A 27,668-nucleotide genomic window follows, 5' to 3' on the forward strand; every position below is an offset into this window, starting at 1 on the left:
CACTCCTCTGCACTGTGTCTACTCACAGGAAAAGTATTTGTCCAAATCCCTTCATTCTCAGTCAGTGTATTGATCCTCCCAATGTGCTATGCTGGAAGTAAATATTATTAATAGTGTGTATTTTATGCAGGATGATTATCATTTTTATTTATATTTTAAAATGGGCTGTGTTGTTCTTTTTCTTGTCCTCTCTCCTCTGGGGTGAAATTTGACAACAGTAGAAAATCAACATCTTGGCACACTGCACTCCGTTTAAGAAAGAAAAATGAAAAGAAGGATAAAGATGGCAAGAAAGAAGGAAAGTTAGAGAATGGTTTCCGAAAGTCACGAGAAGGATTACCAAATAAGGTATCAGTTAAGGTAAGTCCTAGTAATAGCCATTAGCTAAATACCTTGCTTGGAAATATTCCACCATTTTGAAGTTAAAAGTATCTTTTGAAGTTAAAATGAACATACAGATAATGAGATTACAATTCCACCGACGTAGTTTTGAGAGTTCCACCTTGTTAAATTATTTTTTTTTATTTCAGTGGAGGGAGGGAGGAGATATCGATTCATTGCCAGTTTCAACTCATTCTTTAACAGCTTGTGACGTGTTGCAGTATTCTAATTCATGCCAACCTCATTGGGTGACTCATGAACTAAACCTAAAAAATATGAAGTAGGAGTAAGAAATAATTATGCACATACAAATGTCATAACATTTTCTTAATTCTCTTTATTATCTGCACCCTTCTTCAAAGTAAATCGGGAAAGTTTAGCTAGGTAGGGTCCAGGCAGTTAAAGAAGACACTGTCACCGCTTTTAGATAAGTCGGATTCTGAAGTGGAACTCAAGTACCCTAACTTCCAATTTTTCAACAACTCCTGCAAAGCCAGTCTCAATCAATCCAGAGCCTGGCTGAGAATGTTGCTTCTTTAGTGACACCAATTTGGAATCCATGGGATCAGCATGAAACCTACACTGCATTGTTTCAGGATTTCAGCATCTGTTTTTTTTTAAATGATGTACTATCTGTGAATCTGAGTGTGAGCGGAATATTGAATTATTTTAGCTTCATCGTGCATTCGATAGTCTTGTTTTCAGATATAAAGAATATAAATGATGAGTGTAAAAATATTATTCAGTCTTCTTATTTCATTGAAGTATGCAGATTTGTTTGTGATCCATAATACCGGAATATTTCACAGCCGTCACTTCAAGCAACTTTCTTTGTTAACTTTATTGATGCCAAATATCTATTTGCTTTGTTCTCAATGTTTGGCCAAAAATTGACGTGTTTCTGACCATTAGCTTCCATTAAACTCAACCATTAATCAGTATGTTAAGTTTGATTATTATGTAATATGATTTGTTACATTATTTTAAAAATAGCATATTCTAGATCGACTTTATGTTTATTTTTTTAAATTGGAGCACACTTCCTGTATTTACTCTGTATTTTAGGAATTACAGTGTATTCTGTATTTTAAATTCAAAAATTAGGAAAAAGTATCCTTTACCTCTCTTTCATGTAGATATGCCATTCATATTGAAGATGACTGGCTGTCAATGTTTTCATGAAACACTGGAAATGCAGGTGTGGGCCAATTCTTTTAAATTTCTCCCCATCTTGTAGGCAGATACTTGGGCTTGGTTTACTACTTTCCCTCAGATTGAGGCGAGTAGCATTACTGAAGTGTTAATCGAATAATGCACTAATAATATACTCATTACTTATATTAGTAATGTAAGAAATACATCTACATGTAACTGGCATATGTATCTTACTATCCGTTATTTAAAGTTGTTAACTCTTTATCTGCATTAGTGGTCTATTGTGCTGCAATAGCTAGAGACATGAGATGTAAAATCAATTGTGTCATTTGCTTTTGAAACAGTTATCAGTCATACCAAGTGTTAAAATGCAATATTTTGATAATTACTTGAAAACCTGGTAAATGACTTGCAAGTATTTCAATGCATTTTTTTTTGTAATTGCAAATTTAGATGATTAAAGGAAACCACATTTCTGCTGTCTGCTCAAACTGTTTGCTGGCCAAGCAGGAAATAATCTGTAGAATGATATAATAGTTACAGAGCAGAAGTGGTCAGCTGGCTTGTTTCTAAATTTGGCAAAAGTGAGGACTGCAGATGCTGGAGATTAGAGTTGAGAGTGTGGTGCTAGAAAAGCACAGCAGCATCCAAGGAGCAGGAAAATCGACGTTTCGGGCAAAAGCCCTTCATCAGGAATGTGTATGAATTCTTCTGAGGATATAATACAGCCGGGGTCCTTTGCAGTTCTGAGAGTGTGTGGCCCTGAGCTGAGGCAGGGCTGACTGTAGAGAGATAAGGTGGCGGCGCATGGCTGCGAGTGTGGAGCGGAGGATCCTGAAGGAAGACTGTTGCTGGGGGTTTTTACTTTGTAGTCTGTACTGGTTGTCCTGTTCAGATCCAAACTGTGTGTCTGAATGTGGTTCGGAGTCAATGTGGGATCAGTTGGTTTCATAGGTAGGCACTGAGGAAGGAGATGTGGCTGTCGTAGCAAGTCTGTTTCAGAATGTGGCTGAAGAGCATCAGGGCAGACGAGATGACCTGGGGGTTGCAGTGAGAGAGAGAGACTCACTGAGATCCTTGTGGAGAGAGGGGGAGAGCTTCTACAAGGTAGGCATTCTTGGAAGAGGATTCACAGTAAGGTTAAAATCAATTAGGCGAAAGTGAGTACTGCAGATGCTGGAGATTAGAGTCAAGATTAGAGTGGTGCTGGAAAAGCACAGCAGGTCAGGCAGCATCCGAGAAACAGGAAAATCGACCCTGATGAAGGGCTTTTGCCTGAAACGTCAGTTTTCCTACTGCTCGAATGCTGCCTGACCTGCTGTGCTTTTCCAACTGTTTTTGAAAATAAGCTTGTGATTATATCTTGAATACAAATTTTGACTTTGGCTTTTAGTTAACTTATTACATTATGTAATCTATTATCAAGGAAGAGTATTGTAACTCTATAAAGGAATCTAGAGGAAACTTGTTTACTCAGTGAGTGTTAAGAATGCGGAACTTGCTATATTGTATGGAGTGGTCAAGGCAAAATGTATGTTATATTAAATCATTTGCATTTCTTTCTTTTCAGCTCTTGAACCCTAATTATATTTATGATGGTAAGTTATTTAAATAACTTTTAATTTCCACAAAGTATGAGTAAGCAGCCTTGTTTTAGATATTGGATTTTGTTGCAGCTGCTAAGTGCAAACATGCTCTATGATATGAATTTGTGACAGGGATTCATGTCAGCTCTTCCCAGCAACAATGTACAGAGTAGAAGTGAGTTGATTCAGCACAATACATTATTGTGAATTTCATTCCCTTTTAAATTGTCGTGATTCTATGAGTTGAACTTTTCTACAGTTACACATCTGGGAACGGCCATTCAAAGCAGACTCATTAAAATGTGTGTGTTTAGTGAAAACTGACTGAGAAGCACAGAGTAATACAGCACTGAAGGGGGTGAATGACCCAACAAGTCTGTTATGACTCTTTCCTGCTGCCCCATTCTTTCTCCCATATCCCTACAATTTTCCTCTTTCAAATATTTCTCCAATTTTCATTTAGAGTCATGGAGATGTACAGCATGGAAACAGACTCTTCGGTCCAACCCGTCCAGATATCCCAACCCAATCTAGTCCCACCTGCCAGCACCCGGCCCATATCCCTCCAAACCCTTCCTATTCATATACACATCCAAATGCCTCTTAAATGTTGCAATTGTACCAGCCTCCACCACATCCTCTGGCAGCTCATTCCATACACGTACCACCCTCTGCGTGAAAAAGTTCCCCTTAGTTCTTTTTTATATCTTTCCCCTCTCACCCTAAACCTATGCCCTCTAGTTCTGGACTCCCTGACCCCAGGGAAAAGACTTTGTCTATTTATCCTATCCATGCCCCTCATAATTTTGTAAACCTCTATAAGGTCACCCCTCAGCCTCTGACGCTCCAGGGAAAACAGCCCCAGCCTGTTCAGCCTCTTCCTGTAGCTCAGATCCTCCAACCCTGGCAACATCCTTGTGAATCTTTTTTGAACCCTTTCAAGTTTCACAACATCTTTCCGATAGGAAGGAGACCAGAATTGCACGCAATATTTCAATAGTGGCCTAACCAATGTCCTGTACAGCCACAACATGACCTCCCAACTCCTGTACTCAATACTCTGACCAATAAAGGAAAGCATACCAAACGCCTTCTTCACTATCCTATCTACCTACGACTCCACTTTCAAGGAGCTATAAACCTGCACTCCAAGGTCTCTTTATTCAGCAACACTCCCTAGGACCTTACCATTAAGTGTATAAGTCCTTCTAAGATTTGCTTTCCCAAAATGCAGCGCCTCCCATTTATCTGAATTAAACTCCATCTGCCACTTCTCAGCCCATTGGCTCATCTGGTCCAGATCCTGTTGTAATCTGAGGTAACCCTCTTCGCTGTCCACTACACCTCCAATTTTGGTGTCACCTGCAAACTTACTAACTATACCTCTTATGCTCGCATCCAAATCATTTATGTAAATGACAAAAAAATAGAGGACCGATCCTTGTGGCACTCCACTGGTCACAGGCCTCCAATCTGAAAAACAACCCTCCACCACCACCCTCTGTCTTCTATCTTTGAGCCAGTTCTGTATCCAAATGGCTAGTTCTCCCTGTATTCCATGAGATCTAACCTTGCTAATCAGTCTCCCATGGGGAACCTTGTTGAACGCCTTACCGAAGTCCATATAGATCACATCTACTGCTCTGCCCGCATCAATCTTCTTTGTTACTTCTTCAAAAAACTCAATCAAGTTTGTGAGACATGATTTCCCACGCACAAAGCCACGTTGACTATCCCGAATCAGTCCTTGCCTTTCCAAATACATGTACATCCTGTCCCTCAGGATTCCCTCCAACAACTTGCCCACCACCGAGGTCAGGCTCACCGGTCTATAGTTCCCTGGCTTGTCTTTACCGCCCTTCTTAGACAGTGGCACCACGTTTGCCAACCTCCAGTCTTCTGGCACCTCACCTGTGACTATCGATAGTACAAATATCTCAGCAAGAGGCCCAGCAATCACTTCTCTAGCTTCCCACAGAGTTCTCAGGTACACCTGATCAGGTCCTGGGGATTTATCCACTTTTAACCGTTTCAAGACATCCAGCACTTCCTCCTCTGTAATCTGGACATTTTGCAAGATGTCACCATCTATTCCCCTACAGTCTATATCTTCCATATCCTTTTCCACAGTAAATACTGATGCAAAATATTCATTTAGTATGTCCCCCATTTTCTGTGGCTCCACACAAAGGCCGCCTTACTGATCTTTGAGGGGCCCTATTCTCTCCTTAGTTACCCTTTTGTCCTTAATATATTTGTAAAAGCCCTTTGGATTCTCCTTTATTCTATTTGCCAAAGCTATGTCATGTCCCCGTTTTGCCCTCCTGATTTCCCTCTTAAGTATACTCCTACTTCCTTTATACTCTTCTAAGGATTCACTTGATCTATCCTGTCTATACCTGACATATGTTTCCTTTTTTTTAATCAAACCCTCAATTTCTTTAGTCATCCAGCATTCCCTTTCACCCTGACAGGAATATACTTTCTCTGGATTCTTGTTATCTCATTTCTGAAGGCTTCCCATTTTCCAGCCGTCCCTTTACCTGCGAACATCTGCCTCCAATCAGCTTTCGAAAGTTCTTGCCTAATACCGTCAAAATTGGCCTTTCTCTAATTTAGGACTTCAACTTTCAGACCTGGTCTATCCTCTTCCATCACTATTTTAAAACGAATAGAATTATGGTCGCTGGCCCCAAAGTGCTCCCACACTGACACCTCAGTCACCTGCCCTGCCTTATTTCCCAAGAGTAGGTCAAGTTTTGCACCTTCTCTAGTAGGTACGTCCACAAACTGAATCAGAAAATGTTCTTGTACACCCTTAACACATTCCTCTCCATCTAAACCTTTAACGCTATGGCAGTCCCAGTCGATGTTTGGAAAGTTAAAATCCACTACCATAACTCCCCTATTATTCTTACAGATAGCTGAGATCTCTTTACAAATTTGTTTCTCAATTTCCCTCTGACTATTGGGGGGGTCTATAATACAACCCCAATAAGGTGATCATCCCCTTCTTATTTCTCAGTTCCACCCAAATAACTTCCCTGGATGTATTTCCGGTAATATCCTCCCTCAGCACAGCTGTAATGCTATCCCTTATCAAAAATGCCACTCCCCCTCCTCTCTTGCCTCCCTTTCTATCCTTCGTGTAACATTTGTATCCTGGAACATTAAGCTGCCAGTTCTGCCCATCCCTGTTGAAGACACTTATTTAATTTATATCCATCATTCTCACAGTCGAGACATTTCAAATTTGAATCAATGATTTCATTTTGGTTTTCTTGTTTAAAGTTCAAAGTGTGCTTGCAAAACCATTTTTGTTGAAGGTCAATTATTAGCATAACTCACAGCAGACTCTCCTTTAAGCTTAAAGCAGGGGTATTATAAGCAGGAGTGTTATTTATTCTCACATTCAATCACAAGAGTAGTTGCATGCATCCTCACACACCCACACATGCACACTGGAAAGAAGGAATTTTGTGCCTAGGTATATTAAAAAGGCAATATTATAACTATTGGTTCAATTTTCAAACAGCTGGCATTCAGAGTTGTGAAGTTTCTTTTTAATTTCAAGACACAGCAGCTGTTTCTGACAATGGTTGCAAGAAGAGGAGCAGTTTGCTTTTTAGGTAAACTCAGGTTCTTTTAGAAAACAGGTTTCAAGGAGGCATTTAACTTTAGGCAGACATAATTGTTAGCCGAGAATCTGTTCGCGCTTTTCTCGGCTGGTATTAGCAGACAGACTGATTCAGAATGAGCATTTAACATATTCCAGAATTCCAAAGGAATTTCAGTCACATCAAATTGGCCATGATCAATGGATGATATGTGCAGCCATGTTCCTGTGCAGTCTGTTGAGAGGAGCTGTCAGAACTCTGGCCAACATGTTTATTGTGACCTGTGACATCCATCGTAAGAGTCCAGCAAAGTCTTTTTTTTTAAAGACACAACAAGTAACAATTTGTGGGTGACAAGGTGGCTCGACAGTTAGCACTATTGCCTCACAGTGGCAAGACCCGGGTTTGATTCCATCCTTGGGCGACTGTCTGTGTTAAGTTTGCACATTCTCTCCATATCTGTGTGGGTTTCTTCTGGGTGCTCCAGTTTCCACCCACAGTCCAAAGACTGGATAGGTGGGTTGGCCGTGCTAAATTGCCTATTGTGCCCAGGGATGTGCAGGTTAGGTGGATTAGGTTACAAAGATAGGTTGGGCCTGAAGGGATGCTTTTCACAGGGTCAGTGTTGATTCATTGCATTGAGTAGCCTACTTACACACTGTAGGATCTCTAAATAGTTTTTTATAAAACATCATGCCCTCATTGCTATTTCACCTCTATCTACAAAATCCAGGATCCTATACATTTTAGTAACTGCCTTACTAATAGTCATGCCCCCTTGAAAGTTTTGAGCACAAACAACCATTTCTCTTCCTGCAGTCCCTCAAAAATTTATCATTTAACATTCCACTTAGTAAATAAGATCACCTACCAAGTATCCACCCATTTCATGAGCCTATGTCATTTTGATGTCTGTTGTAATTTTCTTCAGAGTTGATTTATATAGTTGTATGTCACATCATCTGTAAATGTCACATTTGTGCCCAGTTCCTTCAAGTTCAAGTCAGTAATGTATGTTGAAACCAACAGTTGTCCTAATGCTTAACCTTGAGGCACTCAAATCTAAGCGTTCCTGGATCCAAAAAAATGTACCTTCATATTCTGTATCTCCCCTTTAGATAATTTTGCATTCATACTGCTACTGTCTCTTCTCTCCCACAGGTTTTAATTTTACTGACTAGTCAAATATATGGTACTTCATGAAACACTTTTTAAAAATCTCAACTGTGCCCTCACCTACCTTCTGTGCCTTATCAAAAATAATCAAACCATTCAAACGAAATTTCTCTGAACAAATCCATGCTGGTTCTCCAAACTTAATCCACTGCTTTCAGTCTCCTTTCCAAAATCTTTTCCTTAGATATTGCTTCCATCCCTGTCTGCAGTCTGCAATTAAGCCAGCCTGGCAGCAAATGTAATACCACGTTTAATCCTGAAATAGGTTTCTGATCTCTTTTGTCTAATCACTCAGACCACATTTGTCTGTCTCTGCAACATACCTTGAATTCCTCCTTGTCTCAACTCACCTGGTACTGAAATCCTCACCAATCTGCTTGAAGGGAATCCTTTTCCCCTACTGTCCTTGTGTTAATTGACCAAAATTAATTTCAGGTCAAGCGGTGCATTGATTTTAAAATTCTCATCCTTTTTTGCTTCAAATCCTTCCATATCCTCTAATCTGTGTGATCTCCAGTCCAACAGTCTCCTCTGTCCTCTAATTCTGGCTTTTTCAGCATTTGGATTCAAGAGTTGTGTCACGATTGGTTACACCCGAAATTCACTTCTTACGCACCTGCCTCTCTCTATCTTGTCTCCTTTTAAATCACTCCTGAAAGGTCATAGGAAGTGGAACATAAAACTTAGGAGCGGCGTTAGGTCATTTGATCTTTTGAGCCTACTCCACCATTTAATAAGATAATTGCTGATCTGAGTTCCACTTTCCTTGTAACCTTTGACTCCCTTGGTGATCAAATATTGAACTTAGCCATAAATAAATTTGAAGACCCTGTTTCCATATTAATTCAACCTAATATCTCTTTGTCTTGCTCAGTGGCATGATTTGCTTTGTAATGCTCCTGTGACGTGCTTGGGATGTTTAATTAAAGAATTAGTGCAAATCAGTTGCTGTTGTTGAACTTCATTCCCTGGAATAGATGCAGTGACACCTTTCTCATTGGACAGAAAACAAATAGGTGCAGTCTCGGAGCTCGTGTCCTTCAGTGTATTAATACCCTCATTTGGAAACACTTGCTCCAATCATGGACCTCTGGGACACATGAAGTATCCTAAAGTTACTACGTTGTGTAGGGATTGCAGACTTTGGGTTAGGGTTATTCCTTACTACTAGTTAGGTCGTGTTAATCATCCTGTTCAGAGATATTATTATACACTTCTGGAACAGATAGGACATGAACCCAAGCCTCTGGCTGAGAGATAGGGTCACTACTTCTCTACTTGAAGAGCTCTCTTGTAACTAGAAATCTCAAATAAATTTTCTAGTTATATGGTGATTATTTATAAAATTGCAATTAACTAGATCTAAACTGCACAGCTGTTTTTCTATAATAAACACAGGATACTGAGGTTGCGAAATCTGAGATATAGACAGAAAGTGCTGGAGAAACACATCTGACAGCACTTGTGGAGAGAGAATACATTCAATGTTTTGAGTCAAATATGAACTTCAAAGCAAAGAAAAGACAAAATTATTTATTCAATCTTATAAAGAACAACTAAGGTAACAAATACAAAGTTAAATATATATCTGGATAGTCAGCAAAGATATTGCTTGACCTTAGAATCCTCGTTTCTGTGGCTCTGTTCCTTAGGTTAGTGATAAGAAGCCATTTTCCTCCTCGCCACCAAGTTCTCAGTTTCCACATTGCAATTCACCCAGCTCCATCTGCAAGCACTCTGCCCAGTATATTATACATATTCAGTTGGATGATATATTCCGTACCAAGACTATAAGATTTTCTTTGGGGTCTGCAGGTACTGATCTTTGATAACGTAGTAGAATCTCTAACAGGGGACTGCATTTGAAACCCTCTCTGTTAGATTTATAGTAACCACTGCACAAATTTGTCGTCTTGCTTACACTCAACAAAACTGAGTGCATCTTCAATCCAGGCTTTAGTTAGCAAAATTTGAATTCGACATTTTGACTTTTTTCATGGAACAATCTTTGGATTAGACAGTGCAATACAGTCTTAGTGCCAATATGAGCCAAATTTAATCTTTTCCCTGCCATTTAGCACTGAGTATCTTAACAGAATGGTAAATTTGTAAAATTTTATGTCATACAGGTTAATTGAAAGAGATAACTAGTTTGTAATTAAGTTATTCATACAAGAGTGTGCCTTCCATCCAACATAGTCATATGTCTCTGTTGTAAAGTACTTTGTTTTTCTTGCAGCTTTTCATATATTTTGTGTTTATTCTAAGAACGACATGTTTCTCCTAGTTCCCCCAGAATTCATCAACCCACTAACTGATGTGACCTGTGAGACAGGTGAAACTGTGACACTGAAATGCAAAGTTTGTGGTCGTCCCAAAGCTACAATAACATGGAAGTCCCCAGACCAGAGCATTTTGACCAATGATGGTCACAGCAGCATTACCTACAGGTGAAAATGAAACAATCTGTTATGAGGAAAAATATTGCTGATTTTCAGGATGATCTATTAATTAATAAGTTTTTTTTTTAATTTTATGGCGATTATAGTGATTCTGGTGAAGCTAGACTTAAAATACTGAATGTGACCACTGACGACGATGGCACTTACACTTGTGTGGCTGTAAATGATGTGGGATCAGCCACCTCTTCTGCAATCCTGCGAGTTTTAGGTGAGATTCTTGACATTTTGTCATCTTCATAATCTAAGAATCTAATTTTTCTAAATTATTCTCCATAACAAATCTATGGTATTTGTTGTTATCAGTTTCTTAGGGGGGCTTTTAATTTATTCTGGGTTATTTCATTCATGGTAATGCTGACTAGTCATTGACGTCAGCTATTTTCATATTAGTATTTATAAGAATAAACAGAGGTTCAGTACATACTATCGTTTATTGGGTGGTAGGTTTTGGAATTTAAATCTAGTTTCATGTTGGCCTTGTCTCTTTGCTGACATGTTAATGGTCAGGTAATGTAGTGGTTACATTAGTAATAAAGAATCATAAATTCAGACCATGGAGTGACAGCATGTAAATTTAGTTTTTTTATTTAAAGCTAGAAATATAATCTTGGTTTCCACTAAACTGATCATACTACTTTCAGGTTTCTGTCAAATTTCCTCCCCCCCCCCCCCGCCCCCATGTCCTTTGAAACAGAACTCACTTCTGCCACGATGGTTTTACAGAATTATATAGTACAGAAGAAAATCTTTGGCCCATGGAGTCTCCCACTTTTCCAGTACAGAGCCTTGAATATTATGTTATTTTACTTATTCATCCAAGTATTCTTTAAAGGTTGTAAGGTTACGCGCCTCAACAATCGCTCCGGGCAGTGCAATTCAGACCCCTAACACGATCTGGGTGGAAAAAGTGTTTCCCTAAATCCCCTCGAAACCTCACACCCTTCACTTCAAGTATGTTCTTCAACATTCAACCAAGGGGAACATCTGGTTTCTCTCCATCTTATTCATGCCCCTCATAATCTTATACACCTTTATCAAAACATTCCTCTGCTCCAAAGAAAGCAAACTGAGCGTATCCAGTCCGTCTTCATAGCTGTAATGCTCCATCCCATGCAATATCGTGGAGAAACTTCTCTGCAGCGCCCCCCTCCTCCTCCCCCCGCTCCCCTCCCTCCCCGCTCCCCTCCCTCCCCTCCTCTCCCCTCCTCCCCCTTCCCCTCCTCCCCTTCCCCTCCTCCCCCTTCCCCCCTTCCCCTCCTCCCCCTCCCCCGTCCTCCCCATCTCCCGCACTGTCTCCCCCTCCCTCTCCCCCTCCCTCTCCCCCTCCCTCTCCCCCTCCCTCTCCCCCTCCCTCTCCCCCTCCCTCTCCCCCTCCCTCTCCCCCTCCACCCCCCACCTCCCCCTCCCTCCACCTCCCCTACCCCTCCCTCGACCTCCCCTACCCCTCCCTCGACCTCCACCTCCCCTCCCCCTCCCTCCACCCCCTCCCCCTCTCCCTCCCCCCTTCCTCCCTCCAGTTCCCCCCTCTCTCCCTCCTCTCCTCCTTCCCTCCCCTCCCTCCCTCCCTCCCCCTCGTTTCCCCCCCCAGTCCCCCCCTCGTTCCCCCCTGCCCACTCCCCCCCTCCCCCCCCGTTCCCCCCTGCCAACTCCCCCCTCCCTTCCCCCCTGCCCACTCCCCCCTCCCTTCCCCCTCCCTTCCCCCTCCCTTCCCCCTCCCTTCCCTCTCCCCCTTCCTCCCCCAGTGTAATTGCATCAGGCAGTTCTTGATTTATGAACATCCAATTTACAAACGCTCAAACATATGAACAAGATTCCACATTAAGATTAATTTTAAAGATGCAACATGCAAATGTTTTCTCATGCTTACAAATAGCTATTTTAGATTGTACTGTGTTCCAAATTGTGTACACAAACAGTTGACATAGAAGCATATTCAAGAACAGGAGCTATTCACAATCTGGAGACTCTGTGGTGACCAGAATTGCACACACTACTCAAGCTGGGGTCTAACCGAAAGTTCCATGTGGGTCCAACATAACCTCACTGCTCTTATAATCTATGCCTCAACTAGGAATGGCAAGTATGCCTTATGTCTTCTTAATTACCTTATTTACTTGCCTTGATACCTTCAGAGATTGTTGACAAGTACCCCAAGAACCCACTGATCTTTAGTATTTTAGACATTTCTCTAATTTTCCCTATGCCAATTTTAGTACATAGATAGAACATTGAACATTACAGTGCAGTACAGGCCCTTCGGCCCTTGATGTTGTGCCGACCTGCGGAACCAATCTGAAGTGTATCTATCCTACACTATTTCATTTTCATTCATAAGTCTATCCAATGACCATTTAAATGCCCTTAAAGTTGGCGAGTCTACTACTGTTGCAGGCAGTACGTTCCATGCCCCTACTATTCTCTGAGTAAAGAAACTACCTCTGACATTTCTCTTATATCTATCACCCTTCAATTTAAAGCTATGCCCTCTCATGCTAGCCACCACCATCCGAGGAAAACATCTCTCACTGTCCACCCTACGTAACCCTCTGATTATCTTGTATGTCTCAATTAAGTCACCTCTTAACCATCTTCTCTCTAAAGAAAACAGCCTCAAGTCCCTCAGCCTTACCTCGTAAGACCTTCCCTCCATACTAGGCAACATCCTAGTAAATCTCCTCTGAATCCTCTCCAAAGCTTCCACATCCCTCCTATAATGCGGTGACCAGAGCTGTACACAATACTCCAAAATGTGGCTGCACCAGAGTTTTGTACAGCTGCGGCATGACCTCATGGTTCCGAAACTCAATCCCTCTACCAATAAAAGCTAGCACACCATATGCCACCTTAACAACCCTATCAACCTGGGTGGCAACTTTCAGGAATTTATGTATATGGGCACTAAGATCTCTCTGCTCATGTACACTACCAAGAATCTTACCATTAGCCCAGTACTCTGCATTCCTGTTGCACCTTCCAAAGTGAATCACCTCACTTTTTTCTGCATTAAACTCCATTTGCCACCTCTCTGCTCAGTTTTTAGATTAAATTAGATTACTTTTCGATTTTAGATTAGATTACTTACAGTGTGGAAACAGGCCCTTCGGCCCAACAAGTCCACACCGCCCTGCCGAAGCGCAACCCACCCATACCCCTACATGTACCCCTTACCTAACACTATGGGCAATTTAGCATGGCCAATTCACCTGACCTGCACATCTTTGGACTGTGGGAGGAAACCGGAGCACCCGGAGGAAACCAACGCAGACACGGGGAGAACATGCAAACTCCACACAGTCAGTCGCCTGAGGCGGGAATTGAACCCGGGTCTCTGGCGCTGTGAGGCAGCAGTGATAACCACTGATAAGTTTTGCAGCTTATCTATATCTTCGTAACCTGCAATATCCTTCAGCATGATCTACAACTCCACTAACTTGAGTGTCATCTGCAAATTTAGTAACCCATCCTTCTTCACCTCCATCAAGGTCATTTATAATAATGACAAACAACAATGGCCACAAAACAGATCCTTGCAGTATACCACTAGTAACTGAACTCCAGGATGAACATTTCCCATCAACCACCAAGTTCTTTCAAGTAGCCAATTTCTGATCCAAACTGCTAAATCACCCTGAATCCTATGCCTCTGTATTTTGTGCAATGGCCTACCATGGGGGAACCTTATCAAATGCCTTACTGAAATCCATGTACACCTCATCAACTGCTTCACCCTCATCCACCTGTTGGTCACCATCTCAAAGAACTCAATAAAGTTTGTGAGGCACAACCTACCCTTCACAAACCATGTTGACTATCCCTGATCAACTTATTCCTCTGTAGATGATTATAAATCCTATCTCTTATAACCTTTTCCAAACCATGTTGACTATCCCTGATGAACTTATTCCTCAGTAGATGATTATAAATCCTATCTCTTATAATCTTTTCCAACACTTTACCAAAGTAAGGCTCACTGGTCTATAAGTACCAGGGTTATCTCTACTCCCCTTCTTGAACAAGGGGACAACATTTGCTATCCTCAAATTTTCTGGCACTATTCCTGTAGACAATGATGACATAAAGATCAAAGCCAAAGACTCTGCAATCTCCTCCCTGGCTTCCCAGAGAATCCTAGGATAAATCCCACCTGGCCCAGGGGACTTACCTATTTTCACACTTTCCAGAATTGCTAACACCTTATCCTTGCGAATGTCAATTCCACCTAGTTTAGTAGCTTGTATCTCAGTATGCTCCTCAACAACATTGTCTTTTTCCAGTGTGAATACTGACAAAAAATATTCTTGTGACTCGGGTAATAATTTAGATATTATTACCTGTGAGGCTCTGATATTTAATTTGTTGCCTAGCTCCTCTAAGTAGATGCTTTTTCCTTGTCCTGCCTAAGTTGCTGCATACCTCCATAGAACACAGCAACTCAATCCTCCTACTCCTGTGGCAAGTACTTCTCCAGCTGTAAGCAGCTGGGCTGAACCTGACACCAGCTGTCACTCTTTGTGTTGTGTCAGTCTCCTCTCCCTTGCACCCTCCCCTCAAACTATGCTTCCCCACCCTCATGATTAGTTAGGTTATTAACTCTGCAGGATTCACTCATCTAAGCAGACTGAAATTAGCTCAACTGTTTGGAAAATTGCAAGCTTTTTGGGTCTCACTACCCAGTCCAACTAATAAATTCTGAGCAAAAGTTCCTCAAGCTGTATACACTTGCCACAAGCTTGTCTCCTGAGGTCACACTGATATGCAGGAGTTCCCACATCCTGCTTTTGCACCACATCACCTGCCCTGCTATCTTTATTATGCCTTAATTCAGTTATTATTATTTATTAATTTATAATTAATTCACTTTTTTTACTCCCAATAAGATTTATTACCATTCGTTAATGTTAATAGACCATTAAATAATTGCATTTCTTTTACTTTTCCTATCCCTCTTATCTCTCTCAATCCCATTATTCTTTCTCAACTTTTGTTTCTCTTGTATATGATTTAAATCTAATTTTGTTTCATGGTCTTAATTTTAAATGAAAAGCAGATAAGTTGAGGTCAGGAATTTTTTTTTAAATACCAAACTTTAATCCTTTAATCCCCAAACCTGACCTTCCAGTTGATGTGATTCTGAGTTTAATGGAAACAAGAAAGAGAGGCAGACAGCCAACCCATTTTCCGTTTTGGATTGACAATTTAAATATTATTAATGAGTGTATGTGTTTCAGTTTTAATCTGCTTCCCCTTAAAGGACGGCTTCACGTAAAGACAAGTGTACTTACAGTCCAGGAGAAGCACAGGTACTTTCCCTCCACCACTGCCAACTTATCTTCTTACCTACCATCAGACCTCCACCCATCCAAAGATAATGTCTTCAGGAAGCAGATCTTCAGCACTCTCACAAACATGCCTGACTGTGTTCTTCTCCAGAGAGCCTGCCTGATCGGGAGCCAAATCTGGGGTCTGCTTCCCAATCCCCAACCCCTTGCCTAGCAAAACCCCACTTAGTCAGTAATAGGGCTTGCATCTTTAAGTGAGGATTCTTAATGCTAGTTTGTTTGAAGATCTTTGTTGTTTCTTGCTTTGCTTGTGGACACCACAGATCCCTTTTAGAGGCCAGACTCAACATTCAGCAGCAGACTGTTGCATGTTCAAAATCTTGCAACAGTCAGCTTAGTGATTGGTGAGTGATATTCATTTGATGCTGACCACAAAATCCAGACAGTTTTGTTCTTGCTATTACATCGATCTTTTCAAGAAGATGCGAGATGATGTTGAGCAGTAGCATCACAAAAGCCAAACGGTGCAAACTTTTGTAGTGCATTGTAATAATCAACACAATCAACAAGCAGTAACAATATCCAGAAAAGAAAATTTCATGAATTGCAAATTAGCTCATGTAGTGGAGTGGAAGTTTAATTTTTTTTGTCCCAAGGTGCACGTGATGATAGAAGCCTTAAAGCTCGAAATCTGGAGCTAAGTATTCTTGATGCTCTATATCCTCAGGACATATGAACACCAGGTTCAAGTTCTAAAATGGGCCAAGGCAAATTTTGATGGAATTGGACAGGAGCTTGTAGGGATTGATTGGAGTAGTTTGTTTGCAGGTAAAGGGACCTCCGGCAAGTGGGCGGCCTTTAAAAGCTAGAGTTCAAGGTCTGTATGTACCTGTGAGGGTGCAGGGCAAGGTTGGCAGGAATAGGGAACCCCAGATGACGAGAGATATTGAGGTTTTGACCAGAAAAAAGGAGGAGGTATGGCTTAGATACAGACAGCTGGGATCAAGGGAATCCCTGGGGATACAGGAGTTTATTGAAGAAGGAAATCAGGAGGGCGAAAAGGGAGCATGAGGTAGCCTTGGCTGAGAAGATTAGGGTGAATCCAAAGAGATTCTTTAAGTATATTAAAGAAAGAAGAATAACTATGGAGAGAATAGGACGCTTCAAGGACTAAAGTGGACATGTATGCATAGAACTGCAGGAGATGGGTGAGATCCTCAATGAATATTTCTCCGCTGTGTTTACCATGGAGAAAGACTGAAGACTTGGGAACCTGGGGAAGTCAGTGGTGATATCTTGGGGATGGTCCAAATCACAGTAGAGGAGGTGTTGGATGTATTAGAATGTATGAAGGTAGATAAGTCTCCTGGTCCTGACCAAGTATATCCAAGAGCACTGCAAGAGGCTAGAGAAGAAGTTGCAGGGGCGCTGGCTGATATTTTTGCAACATTGTTTGCCACGGGGGAGGTCCCGGAAGACTGGAGAGGAGAGAATGTTCTGCCTTTATTCAAGAAGGGCTGCGAAGAAAACCCAGGGAACTATAGACCAGTAAGTCTAATATCTGTGGTGGGTAAGTTACTTTGGAGTTCAGATGCACAGTTCTCTGGAAGTGGAGTCACGGGTAGACAGGGCAGTGAAGAGGGCTTTTGGCACACTGGTCTTCATCAGTCAGGCCATTGAGTAAAGAAGTTGGGAAGCTATGTTGCAGTTGTACAGGATGTTGGTGAGGCTGCTATTGTGATCAGTTTTGGTCACCCTGCTTGAGGAAGGTTTTTATTAAACTGTAAAGAGTGCAGAAGAAATTTATAAGATATACCTGCATTTGGAAAGACAGGATTTGATTAGGCATAGTCAGCATGGCTTTGTGCATGGGAGATTATGCCTTTGTTTAAATGGACTTTAGTAAGACTTTGGATAAGATTCCACATAGTAGGCTGCTTTGGAAGGTTAAATCGTAAGGCAAAGGGATCTGGCAAATTGGATACACAATTGGCTTGATGGTAGGAAGCAGAGGGTAATTGAGGAAGGATGCTTGTCAAATTGGAAGCCTGTGATTAGTGGAATGCCTCAGGGTTTGGTGTTGGGCCCATTGCCGTTTGTTATCTATATCAATGATTTAGATGAGAATATACAAGGCATGATTAGTAAGTTTGCAGATGACACTAAAGTAAGCGGTATCGTGGACAGTGAGGAAGATTATCAGAAATTGCAGTAGGACCCTGATCAGCTGGGGAAGTGTGCCAAGAAATTGCAAATGGAGTTTAACATAGATAAGTGAGAGGTCTTGCATTTTGGAAAGTGAAATCAAGGTAGAAGTTTCATGGTGAATGGTCAGGCCTTAAGGGGTACAGTGGAACAGAGGGATCTTGGAGTTCAGGTGCACGGTTCTCTGGAAGTGGAGTCACAGGTAGACAGGGCAGTGAAGAAGGCTTTTGGTACACGAGCCTTCATCAGTCAGGCCATTCAGTATAGAAGTTGCTATGTTGCAGTTGTACAGGATGTTGGTTAGGCTGCTATTGTGTTCAGTTTTGGTCACCCTGCTCTCGGAAGGATGTTATTAAACTGTAAAGAGTGCAGCAGAAATTCATAAGGATGTTGCCAGGACTCAGCAGTCTGAGTTATAGGAAGAGGTTGGACGAGCTAGGACGTTTTCTTTAGTGCGTAGTAAGCTGAGGGGAGACCTTATAGAAGTGTGTAAGATCATGAGAGGCATGGATAGGGTGAATGCACTCAGTCTTTTTCCCAGGGTTGGGGAATCAAGAACTAGAGGTCTAAGGTTAGAGGGGAAAGAATAAAAGAGAGCCTGAGGAGCAACTTTTTTACGCAGAAAGTGGTACGCATATGGAATGAGCTGCCAGCGGAAGTGGTTGATACAAGTACATTAACAACATTTAAAAGGCATTTGGACAGATACCTGGATAGGAAAGGCTTGGACGGCTATGGGCCAGGTGTAGATAAATGGGATTAACGAGGATGCACATTTTAGTTGCCATGGAACATTTTTGGGCCAAAGGGCCTGTCTCTGTGCTGTAGGACTCTATGACCTTCTCTTTCCACCACCCCCACTCCCATCACCACCAAAACAAATTCTTGAGGTTAAATCTGTTTTCTGTTTCAGAAGCAGAGATTAAATTCCTACTTTGGTTTCCACTTGATTAATTGCATAATATTTTTTGCTTCATCTTTCAGGACCTGGAAGTGATGGAGTTAGGGTAATCTGGAAGGACAACTTTGATTCGATTTTTTCCGAAGTAGCAGAAATTGGCAGGTAACATTTTAAATCTTATCATTCCATTTGATTTTATTTTACTCTTTGAGAAGCCTTCTGATTTCTGTTTTCTTCTGTACAAAGTGAGTGGTCCTGCTTACGAACATAAAAAACAGGAACAAGAGTAGACCATGTGACACTTCAGATATGCTCCATACTCAAGACAATAATGAGTGACCTTGCACTGCAGTATATGTTGTCAGTCCAATCCCTGTATGCCTGAATCCATGAGAGACCGAATATGTCTCTATTCCACTTTTAAATGTACCTCAAAGAAGAAACATCCAAACTCTCTTGGGCAGAGAATTCAAAATATTCATAATTCCTTGAGTGTGCGAGTTTCTCCTCAGATCGATGCAAAATAATCAACCACTCAACAAGAGACTATGCCCCATGTTATAGACTGCCCCGCAAGGGATAACATAATAATCAGGGTTCAAAGTACGCAGGGGTGCTGGGAAGATCCCCCTGCAAACGCCCATAGAAGCCCCAGTGCATTAGTTGCATGAAGAAATTTATCTTTATGGGTAAATTTCACGTGACATATTGGGTCTGAAATTGTCACGTATATTTCCAGAATAGTGCATATGTGCAGTTGTGGATATAAGACCGTAAGACCATAAGAAATAGGAACTGAAATAGGCCATTCGGCCCCTTGAGCCTGCTTCACCATTCAAAAGGATCATGGCAGGTCTGATACTCCCCACGTCCATTTCCTGTCCTTCTTTATAGCCCTCAGTTCCCCTACTGATCAAGAATCCATCTATCTCAGCCTTAAATATACAGAAAGACTCTGCCCCCACAGCTCCCTTTGGCAGGGAGTTCCAAATAGACTCAAACCCCTGAAAGAAGAAATTTCTCCTCATCTCAGTATTAGACTGGCACCTTTTTCTGAGACTATATCATCTCTAGAGGATACCTGCCTATCTTCCTTTCCACCTATCCACTCCACCCTCCTCCCTGACCTATCACCTTCATCCCCACCCCCACTCACCTATTGTACTCTATGCTACTTTCTCCCCACCCCCACCTTCCTCTCATTTATCTCTCCACCCTTCAGGCACTCTGCCTGTATTCCTGATGAAGGGTTTTTGCCCGAAAACGTCGATTTTCCAGCTCCTCGGATGCTGCCTGAACTGCTGTGCTTTTCCAGCACCACTCTAATCTATATCCTCTGTAGGTAGACTCTCCCATGAGGGGAAGCATCCTCTCAGTATTTACCCTGTCAAGCCCCTTAAGAATCCTATATGTTTCAATGAGATCACCTCTTGTTCTTTTAAATTGTAATGTGTAGAGTTAATCCTTCCATCTTACTGAACCTTCACTGAACTGCCTTCAATGAAATAATATCTTGCCTTAAATAAGTGGAGCTAAACTGCTGACAGTAACAGTATCCCAGATATGATCTCACCAGCATATTTTACATTTGCAGCAAGACGTCCCTACACTTATATTCCAGCCCCAAGAAATAAGGGTCAGCATTCCATTAGCCTTTCTGATTACCTGCAGCACTTTCTTTATGTGTTTCCCTTTCTTGAAGACATGCTGACTCTGCTTGATTAGATTATGATTTTCCAAACGTTTGCTACTACGACCTTAATAATTGATTCCAATATTTTTCCAACATTTTTACATTAAGCTAATTGGCCTTTATTTACCTGCTTTTTGCCACTTTTCCTTTTTGAATAGAAATTGGCAGGTTTCCAGTCCTCTGATACTTCTGCAGATTCCAAGGAATTTTTGGGAAATTACAACCAATGCATCCACGATCTCTGTAGCTACTTATTTTAGGATCCTCAGATGCAAGCTATCTGACCCAAGGGACGTATCTGCCTTTGTCCCATTAGATTGTCTAATGTTACTTTTCTAGTGATGATGATGGTACTTAATTTCTCCCACCCACCGGAATCTAGAGCATTAATGGGAGGTTCATGGTGTCCTCTACCATAAAGGTTGAAGTTGTTCATTTCTGTTTAACTTTGCCATTTCCTTGTTTCCCATATATATCTAAATTCACTTTCTAAAGGGCCTATGTCCACTTTGACCTCTCTCTTCATTTTTATATAGTTAAAGAAGCTCTTCTCAGTTTTATATTTCTTGCTAGCCCGCTTTCATAGTTTATTTTCTCTCTCTATTATTTTTCAGTCCTCCTTCACTGGATTCTAAAGTTATCCCAGTCTTCAGGGGTGTCACTGACCTTTGCCTCCTTTTGTGCTTTTTCCTTCAACTTACTACTCTCCTTAACTTCCTTGGTTAGCCATGGTTCGTGTATCCCTCTCTTAGAATCTTTCCTCCTTAGTGGGATATACTTTTTTGCTGAGAGTCATGAATTACCTCCTTAAATGGCTCCAATTGCTTGCCAACTGTCTTTCCCCATAATCTATCCACCCAGTTCATTTAATTGTAATTCCCCATATTTAGGTTAAATACAGTTGTATCTGATCCAAGTCAGAACAACCACTAAATATTCTAATTCCAGTTGGGTTTGATATTAGCAGATACTTTTGTTTTCAAGTGTGGCCACATTTGCAACCACCAGAATGAATGGAATTTTAAAAGATGATCACCGATCTCCAGAGCCACCTCTTTCAATGTGTTGCTATAGATCGTTGGGTCCTGGGTATTTGTCAATGTTCAGTCCCGTTAATTTCATCTGTACTACCTTTTCCCTTTCCACGAATTGCCATCTTGCTGCAATGGAGAGATTTGAGTGTTCTGTTGATCCCAAAAGTGATTTCATTGGGAGTTCTCAGCTCCTGACAGGGCCACCATGACAGAAAGGTTGAAGTGGAGGAGCAAGATAAGAGCTGAAAATGTGTTGCTGGAAAAGCGCAGCATGTCAGGCAGCATCCAGGGAACAGGAGAATCGACGTTTCGGGCATAAGCCCTTCTTCAGGAATGAGGAAAGTTTGTCCAGCAGGCTAAGATAAAAGGTAGGGAGGAGGGACTTGGGGGAGGGGCGTCGGAAATGTGATAGGTGGAAAGAGGTCAAGGTGAGGGTGATAGGTCAAACTGGGGTGAAGGCGGAGAGGTCAGGAAGAAGATTGCAGGTTAGGAAGGCGGTGCTGAGTTCGATGGATTTGACTGAGACAAGGTGGGGGGAGGGGAAATGAGGAAACTGGTGAAATCCGAGTTCATCCCTTGTGGTTGGAGGGTTCCTAGGCGGAAGATGAGGCGCTCTTCCTCCAACCGTCGTGTTGTTGTGGTCTGGCGATGGAGGAGTCCAAAGACCTGCATATCCTTGGTGGAGTGGGAGGGGGAGTTGAAGTATTGAGCCACAGGGTGGTTGGGTTGGTTGGTCCGGGTGTCCCAGAGGTGTTCTCTGAAACGCTCTGCAAGTAGGCGGCCTGTCTCCCCAATATAGAGGAGGCCACATCGGGTGCAGAGGATGCAATAGATGATGTGTGTGGAGGTGCAGGTGAATCTGTGGCGGATATGGAAGTTTCCTTTGGGGCCTTGGAGACCAACCAACCCAACCACCCTGTGGCTCAACACTTCAACTCCCCCTCCCACTCCACCAAGGATATGCAGGTCTTTGGACTCCTCCATCGCCAGACCACAACAACACGACAGTTGGAGGAAGAGCACCTCATCTTCCGCCTAGGAACCCTCCAACTACAAGGGATGAACTCGGATTTCACCAGTTTCCTCATTTCCCACTTCTGGAAGTTCCTGATTTTGGACCAGCATGTAGGCAACAGTGTTTGACTCAGTAATTTTGCTCTTGGAATAAGAACAGGAGAGCATTTCGGCAGCTTTCTTCGAGACTGAGTAGCCCTCCTCAGGATCCACTCTGATCACCCCGAACAGGAAATGGGTTTGAAAAGGTGCCCTAAAAATAATCCGTTCTGTCTCCAATCTGGCTGGAAGGCCACTTCCAGCAGGTTTATCTACCTACAGCCTGAAAACCTAAGTGAAGGTCAGTCTTGGAGCCTGAATGTACGAACCTTCATGGTTAACGAGCAAAACAATTGTCGAGAGTTAACAACTGACCTTGTTGCTCATGAACACTTCCTGAAGACCTCTTCTCCCACCTCCAACATACTCCATCCTCTTGGACACCCTGTGTTAGCCTCTTATCCTCCCTTGACCTCTTTATCTCCAAATACCGTCGCGACATGCACCGCCTCAACCTGACCACCCACTCCAATCTCGCAATGCACAGCCCGTCTACTACCTCCTCTCCTTCCACAATCTCATTATCAAACCAGCTGATAAGGGGGATATGCAGTGATAGTATGGTGCACCGACCTTTACCTCACCGAAGCCACCCACCAACTCGCTGACATTTCCTCCTACTGTCCCCTTGTCTCATCATCAAGCCATCATCTCCCAAACCATCCACAGCCTCATCACCTCAAGGGATCTCCCATCCTCCGCCTTCAACCTCATAGTTCCTCAACCGTGCATCACTCTGTTCTACCTCTTACTGCCTCAGTCAACTGATTGTCTCCGCCTACTTCTGCCCCACCGAACTCATATCTCAACTCTGTCCTGTCCCTCTTGGTGATTGAACTCCCCATATAAATCCAGGACACCACCCACACCCTCCACCTCCTCCCTGACTTTAAATTCCCCGGCCCCTTAAACCTCATCTTCACTACGGATATCCAGTCCTTACACACCTCCATCTCCCATGATGAAAGCTTGATAGTCCTCCATTTCTTCCTCTCCTGCTGACTCAACCAGTCACCCTCCACCGATACTCTCATTTGATTGCCGGAACTGATCCTCACCCTCAACAACTTCTCCTTCAAATCCTCCCAATTCAAACAGACATGAGGGGTAGCCATGGGCACCTGTATGGGCCCCAGCTATGCCTGCCTCTTCATAGGATGCGTGGAACAGTCCCTCTTCCGCAGCTACACGGCACCATCCCCCATCTTTTCCTCTGCTGCATTGATGACTGTATTGGCGCCACCTTGTGCTTCCCATGAGGAGATTGAACAGTTCATCAACTTCACAAACACCTTCCACCCTGATCTTGAGTTCACATAGCCCATCTCTGACACTTCCCTCCCCATCCTGGACCTCTCCATCTCTGCCTCCGGTGACCGACTCAACACAGGCATCTATTTCAAACGCAATCCCTTACTCCCAAGTCCTCCACCTCCACCGCATCTGCTCCCAGGAGAAGCAATTCCACTCCAGGACATTCCAGGTGGCCTGCTATTTCAAGGACCGCAATTTACCATCCCATGTGATGAACAATGCCCTCCATCGCATCTCGTCTACTTCCTGCACCTCCGCCCTGAAACCCCACACCCCCAACCGCAACAAGGATAGGAAGGTGGGATCCACCTTGGCACCCTACAACCACAGGGCATCAACATTGACTTCACCAGTTTCCTTATCTCCCCACCTCATCCCAAATCTAAATCTCCAACTCGGCACCACCCTCTTGGCCTATCTGTTCCTTCCTTCCCACCTATCCGCTCCACCCTTCCCACAACCTATCACAATCACCTCCCACCTGCATCCACCTAGCACCATCCTACTTACCTTATCCCCATCCCTAGCCCCACTCCCCTCTTTATCTCTCAGCTCTCTTCCCCCTCCACATCCACTGGCACGGTGGCACAGTGGTTAGCACTGCTGCCTCACAGCGCCAGAGACCCGGGTTCAATTCCCGCCTCAGGCAACTGACTGTGTGGAGTTTGCACGTTCTCCCCGTGTCTGCGTGGGTTTCCTCCGGGTGCTCCGGTTTCCTCCCACAATCCAGGTGAATTGGCCATGCTAAATTACCCGTAGTGTTAGGTAAGGGGTAAATGTAGGGGTATGGGTGGGTTGCGCTTCGGCGGGTCGGTGTGGACTTGTTGGGCCGAAGGGCCTGTTTCCACACTGTAAGTAATCTAATCTAATCTAATCTAATCCCTGATGAAGGGCTTTTGCCTGAAACATCGACTCTCCTGCTCCTTGGATGCTGCCTGAACTGCTGTGCTTTTTCCAGCACCACATTTTTTGGCTTTCCCCACCCCCACACTCCACCCCACCCCACCCCACACATTAGCTTCTCTCATCACAGACTACCCATTTTCAGCTACTAATAGTTTCTATTATCAGCTTTTCTTTCTCCCTGGCTCACTATTATCTATCCCTTTGCCTGCCCAACTGCTGTTATCTCTCTGGGTTCCATCTTCATCTTTCATGTACTCCTTCTCCTCTTTAAATTAGTACACATTTCATTCATCCACTATAGTGTAAGTCCCATGAAACAAAGAAGGAATTGGAATAACTTAACTCTATTGGAAAACTTAACAGAATAATACAGTAACTATTACTAATTAAATGTTCCAATGTAGTAACACCCTTTAAACAGACTCTTGGCAAAAGGCAAATGCAGAAAACATTGTCTGGCATGGAACTCCCGTGGCAGGAAGAGAACCAATTTTTGGCTGTAACTGAGAGAGGGAAACAAATAGCTTCCACTTCTTCAAGATCCCAACAGCAACTGCTAAAACTAAAAGTCCTGGTTTTATGGGAGCTTGATGCATTCAGGCTGCTTCTATTGTTCCAATTTAAAAAAAACCTTAGGCCTCACAAGCTGTTTACTCTTGTTGCTGTGGTAGACTGCTCAGAATCTCCACAACACGCTGAAGTAGATATATTATTGATCAGCAGGGGAATCAAGATTACGGGGAAAATACAGGAAAGTGGATGAGAGGATTGTTGGATCAGTCATGATCCTTTTGAATGGTGGAGCAGGCGTAAGGGTCTGAACAGCTTACTCCTGTTCCTTTTTCTTACAACTTATGGTTCCCTGTTGCTTTCTCATTTGCAGTGCCTTGGCCAATCAGGGTTGACTTGCCACCAAACAGCGCCCTTCTTTTTCTGTAATATAAATTATCAGGATTGTTAGAAATTCTGTATTCTTGTATTTGTCCTGATGAATGCAAGGTGAACAGCTTCAGTAATGATATCTCTCTTTTCAGTAATATTTACGTTCTGTATTACAAAGCAAATATTTGTATACTTAATCTACTGGTCCTTCTTTATCTACCCTACTAATTACATTCTGAAAAAATTTGTAAAAGTCTCTAACACAATTTTACTTTCTTAAAATCACATTGATTTTATACTATGATTTCTAGGTGCATTGTTAAAACAATAACAGCTTCCACTATTTTCCCAATGACAGGCTAACTGATCTTTAGTTTTCTAATTTCAAACTCCCTGCTATATTGAACTGTTACATTTGCTAACTTCCAAACCACTGGAACTGTTCTAAAATCTAGAGAATTTTGCTACTGGTGTTGCATTTGAGTCATAATGAGTGCATTCACAATCTCTGCACCAAACCTTTTAGAATTCTAGAATGTCGACCATCTGTTGCCGGTGACCTTTGGACTCTTAGTATTGTGAGTTTCTGCACTGCTATGTATTTCCACTGATATTAATTTTATCAATTTCCTCACTGTTTAGACTGATGGTTATCCTGTAATGATATGTAGTTTATGCCTTTATTATGAAAACAGACAATTATCTCCTGATTTCCTGTCTGTGCCTCCAAGGAATCAGTTTTTATTTTAGCTACTCATTTCTTTTATATATTCCTCAAAGCTCTTACAGTTTAGGTTTGTATTCCTGGCTCATTGACTCTCATTCTGATTTTCTTTTTCCTTTTTTCTCAATCTTCTGGTCACCTTTCGCTGGTTTCTAACACATACCCAATCCTCAGACTTACCACTATCCTCTGCAACTTCAAAATCACCTTCTTATAATCTAATACTATGCTTAACTTCCTTTAAATAAGCCATCAATGAATCTATTTTGACTAGGATTCTCTTATTTTTTAATGGAATGTATTTTTTTGAACGTTTTAGAGTTGTTTCTAAATTGTTTCCCAGTGTTTATTTACTGTCATGCCTTTTAATCTATTTGTTCAATCAACCTTAGCCATTTTTCCCCTTGTTGCTATATGTTAGAGTTTGATAAGAGTTCAAAATTGTTGTTTGGAATCACAGTATGTGTCTTCCAAGCTTGATATGAAATTCAGTTGTATTATCGTCCCTTTTGTCCAGACAATCTTTTAATATGGGAATACTTATTAAACCAGCCTCATTGCAATCATCTAATGGAATTGTTGAGACTCAAAACATACTGCCAAAAGCCAAAAATTGATGAAATTTCAGAAAGCCCTTATATAAAATTATATTGACCTCTGAAACAACCTGTAAGGCTCCTGTAGAGTCCAGTATGTTTATTCTCCTTTAAATCCAGAGAGTCTAGGCTCAGTTTACTCAGCCTGTCATCTCTCTTTCGAGGGACCATCTGAGTGAACTTTCACTGAACTACTTCCAGGGCAACTTATGTGTCCTTAGATATGGAAATCAAGACTGCACATAGTACTCCATGTGTAATCAAACCAGAGCCCTGTAAAACTAGCAAGACTTTTGTACACGGTGAACACTAAGATCATTGTACATTCTCTCCTCAAATCATCCTCATCAAATCCCAGTCCCTAATTAAATATTTAATTTTACTTGAATAAAGAGACAGAACAACTGGGCTTATTATTCAAAAATTACCATCTCTAGCAATGCAGAGTTCTCTTGAGACTGAAATATCAATTTGATTTTAGATTCAAATGCTGGTTTGAAATTTAAGTTCACAACTCTATGAATTATAATATATTGCCACACATTTTTATTTCTTAAAAATACAATGAATACAATGCTTTTCTATGTGTAAGTTTTCCAGTGAAATACAGATTATTAATTAATTGGCAATAATTTGTCTTTGTT

General features: G+C 42.1%; 1 protein-coding gene across 3 annotated transcripts in view; it reads left to right on the forward strand.

Moving 5' to 3' along the window:
- Window positions 1–27,668, forward strand: part of LOC122550233 (triple functional domain protein) — a 581,330-nt gene that overhangs the window by 529,834 nt on the left and 23,828 nt on the right. For 2 of the 3 annotated variants that reach the window (XM_087987024.1, XM_087987026.1), the window contains exons 50-54: window positions 219–360; window positions 3,107–3,134; window positions 10,203–10,365; window positions 10,464–10,585; window positions 18,846–18,924. In XM_087987024.1, coding sequence (XP_087843150.1) covers window positions 219–360; window positions 3,107–3,134; window positions 10,203–10,365; window positions 10,464–10,585; window positions 18,846–18,924 — 534 coding nt within the window. The remainder of the gene's footprint in view (window positions 1–218; window positions 361–3,106; window positions 3,135–10,202; window positions 10,366–10,463; window positions 10,586–18,845; window positions 18,925–27,668) is intronic. The other variant, XM_087987025.1, reaches the window with a different exon arrangement.

The sequence above is a fragment of the Chiloscyllium plagiosum genome, unplaced genomic scaffold (genome assembly GCF_037043375.1).
Source record: "Chiloscyllium plagiosum isolate Xiang-an unplaced genomic scaffold, Cpla_swu_hap1 HiC_scaffold_5, whole genome shotgun sequence".
NCBI classification, from domain to species: Eukaryota; Metazoa; Chordata; class Chondrichthyes; order Orectolobiformes; family Hemiscylliidae; genus Chiloscyllium; species Chiloscyllium plagiosum.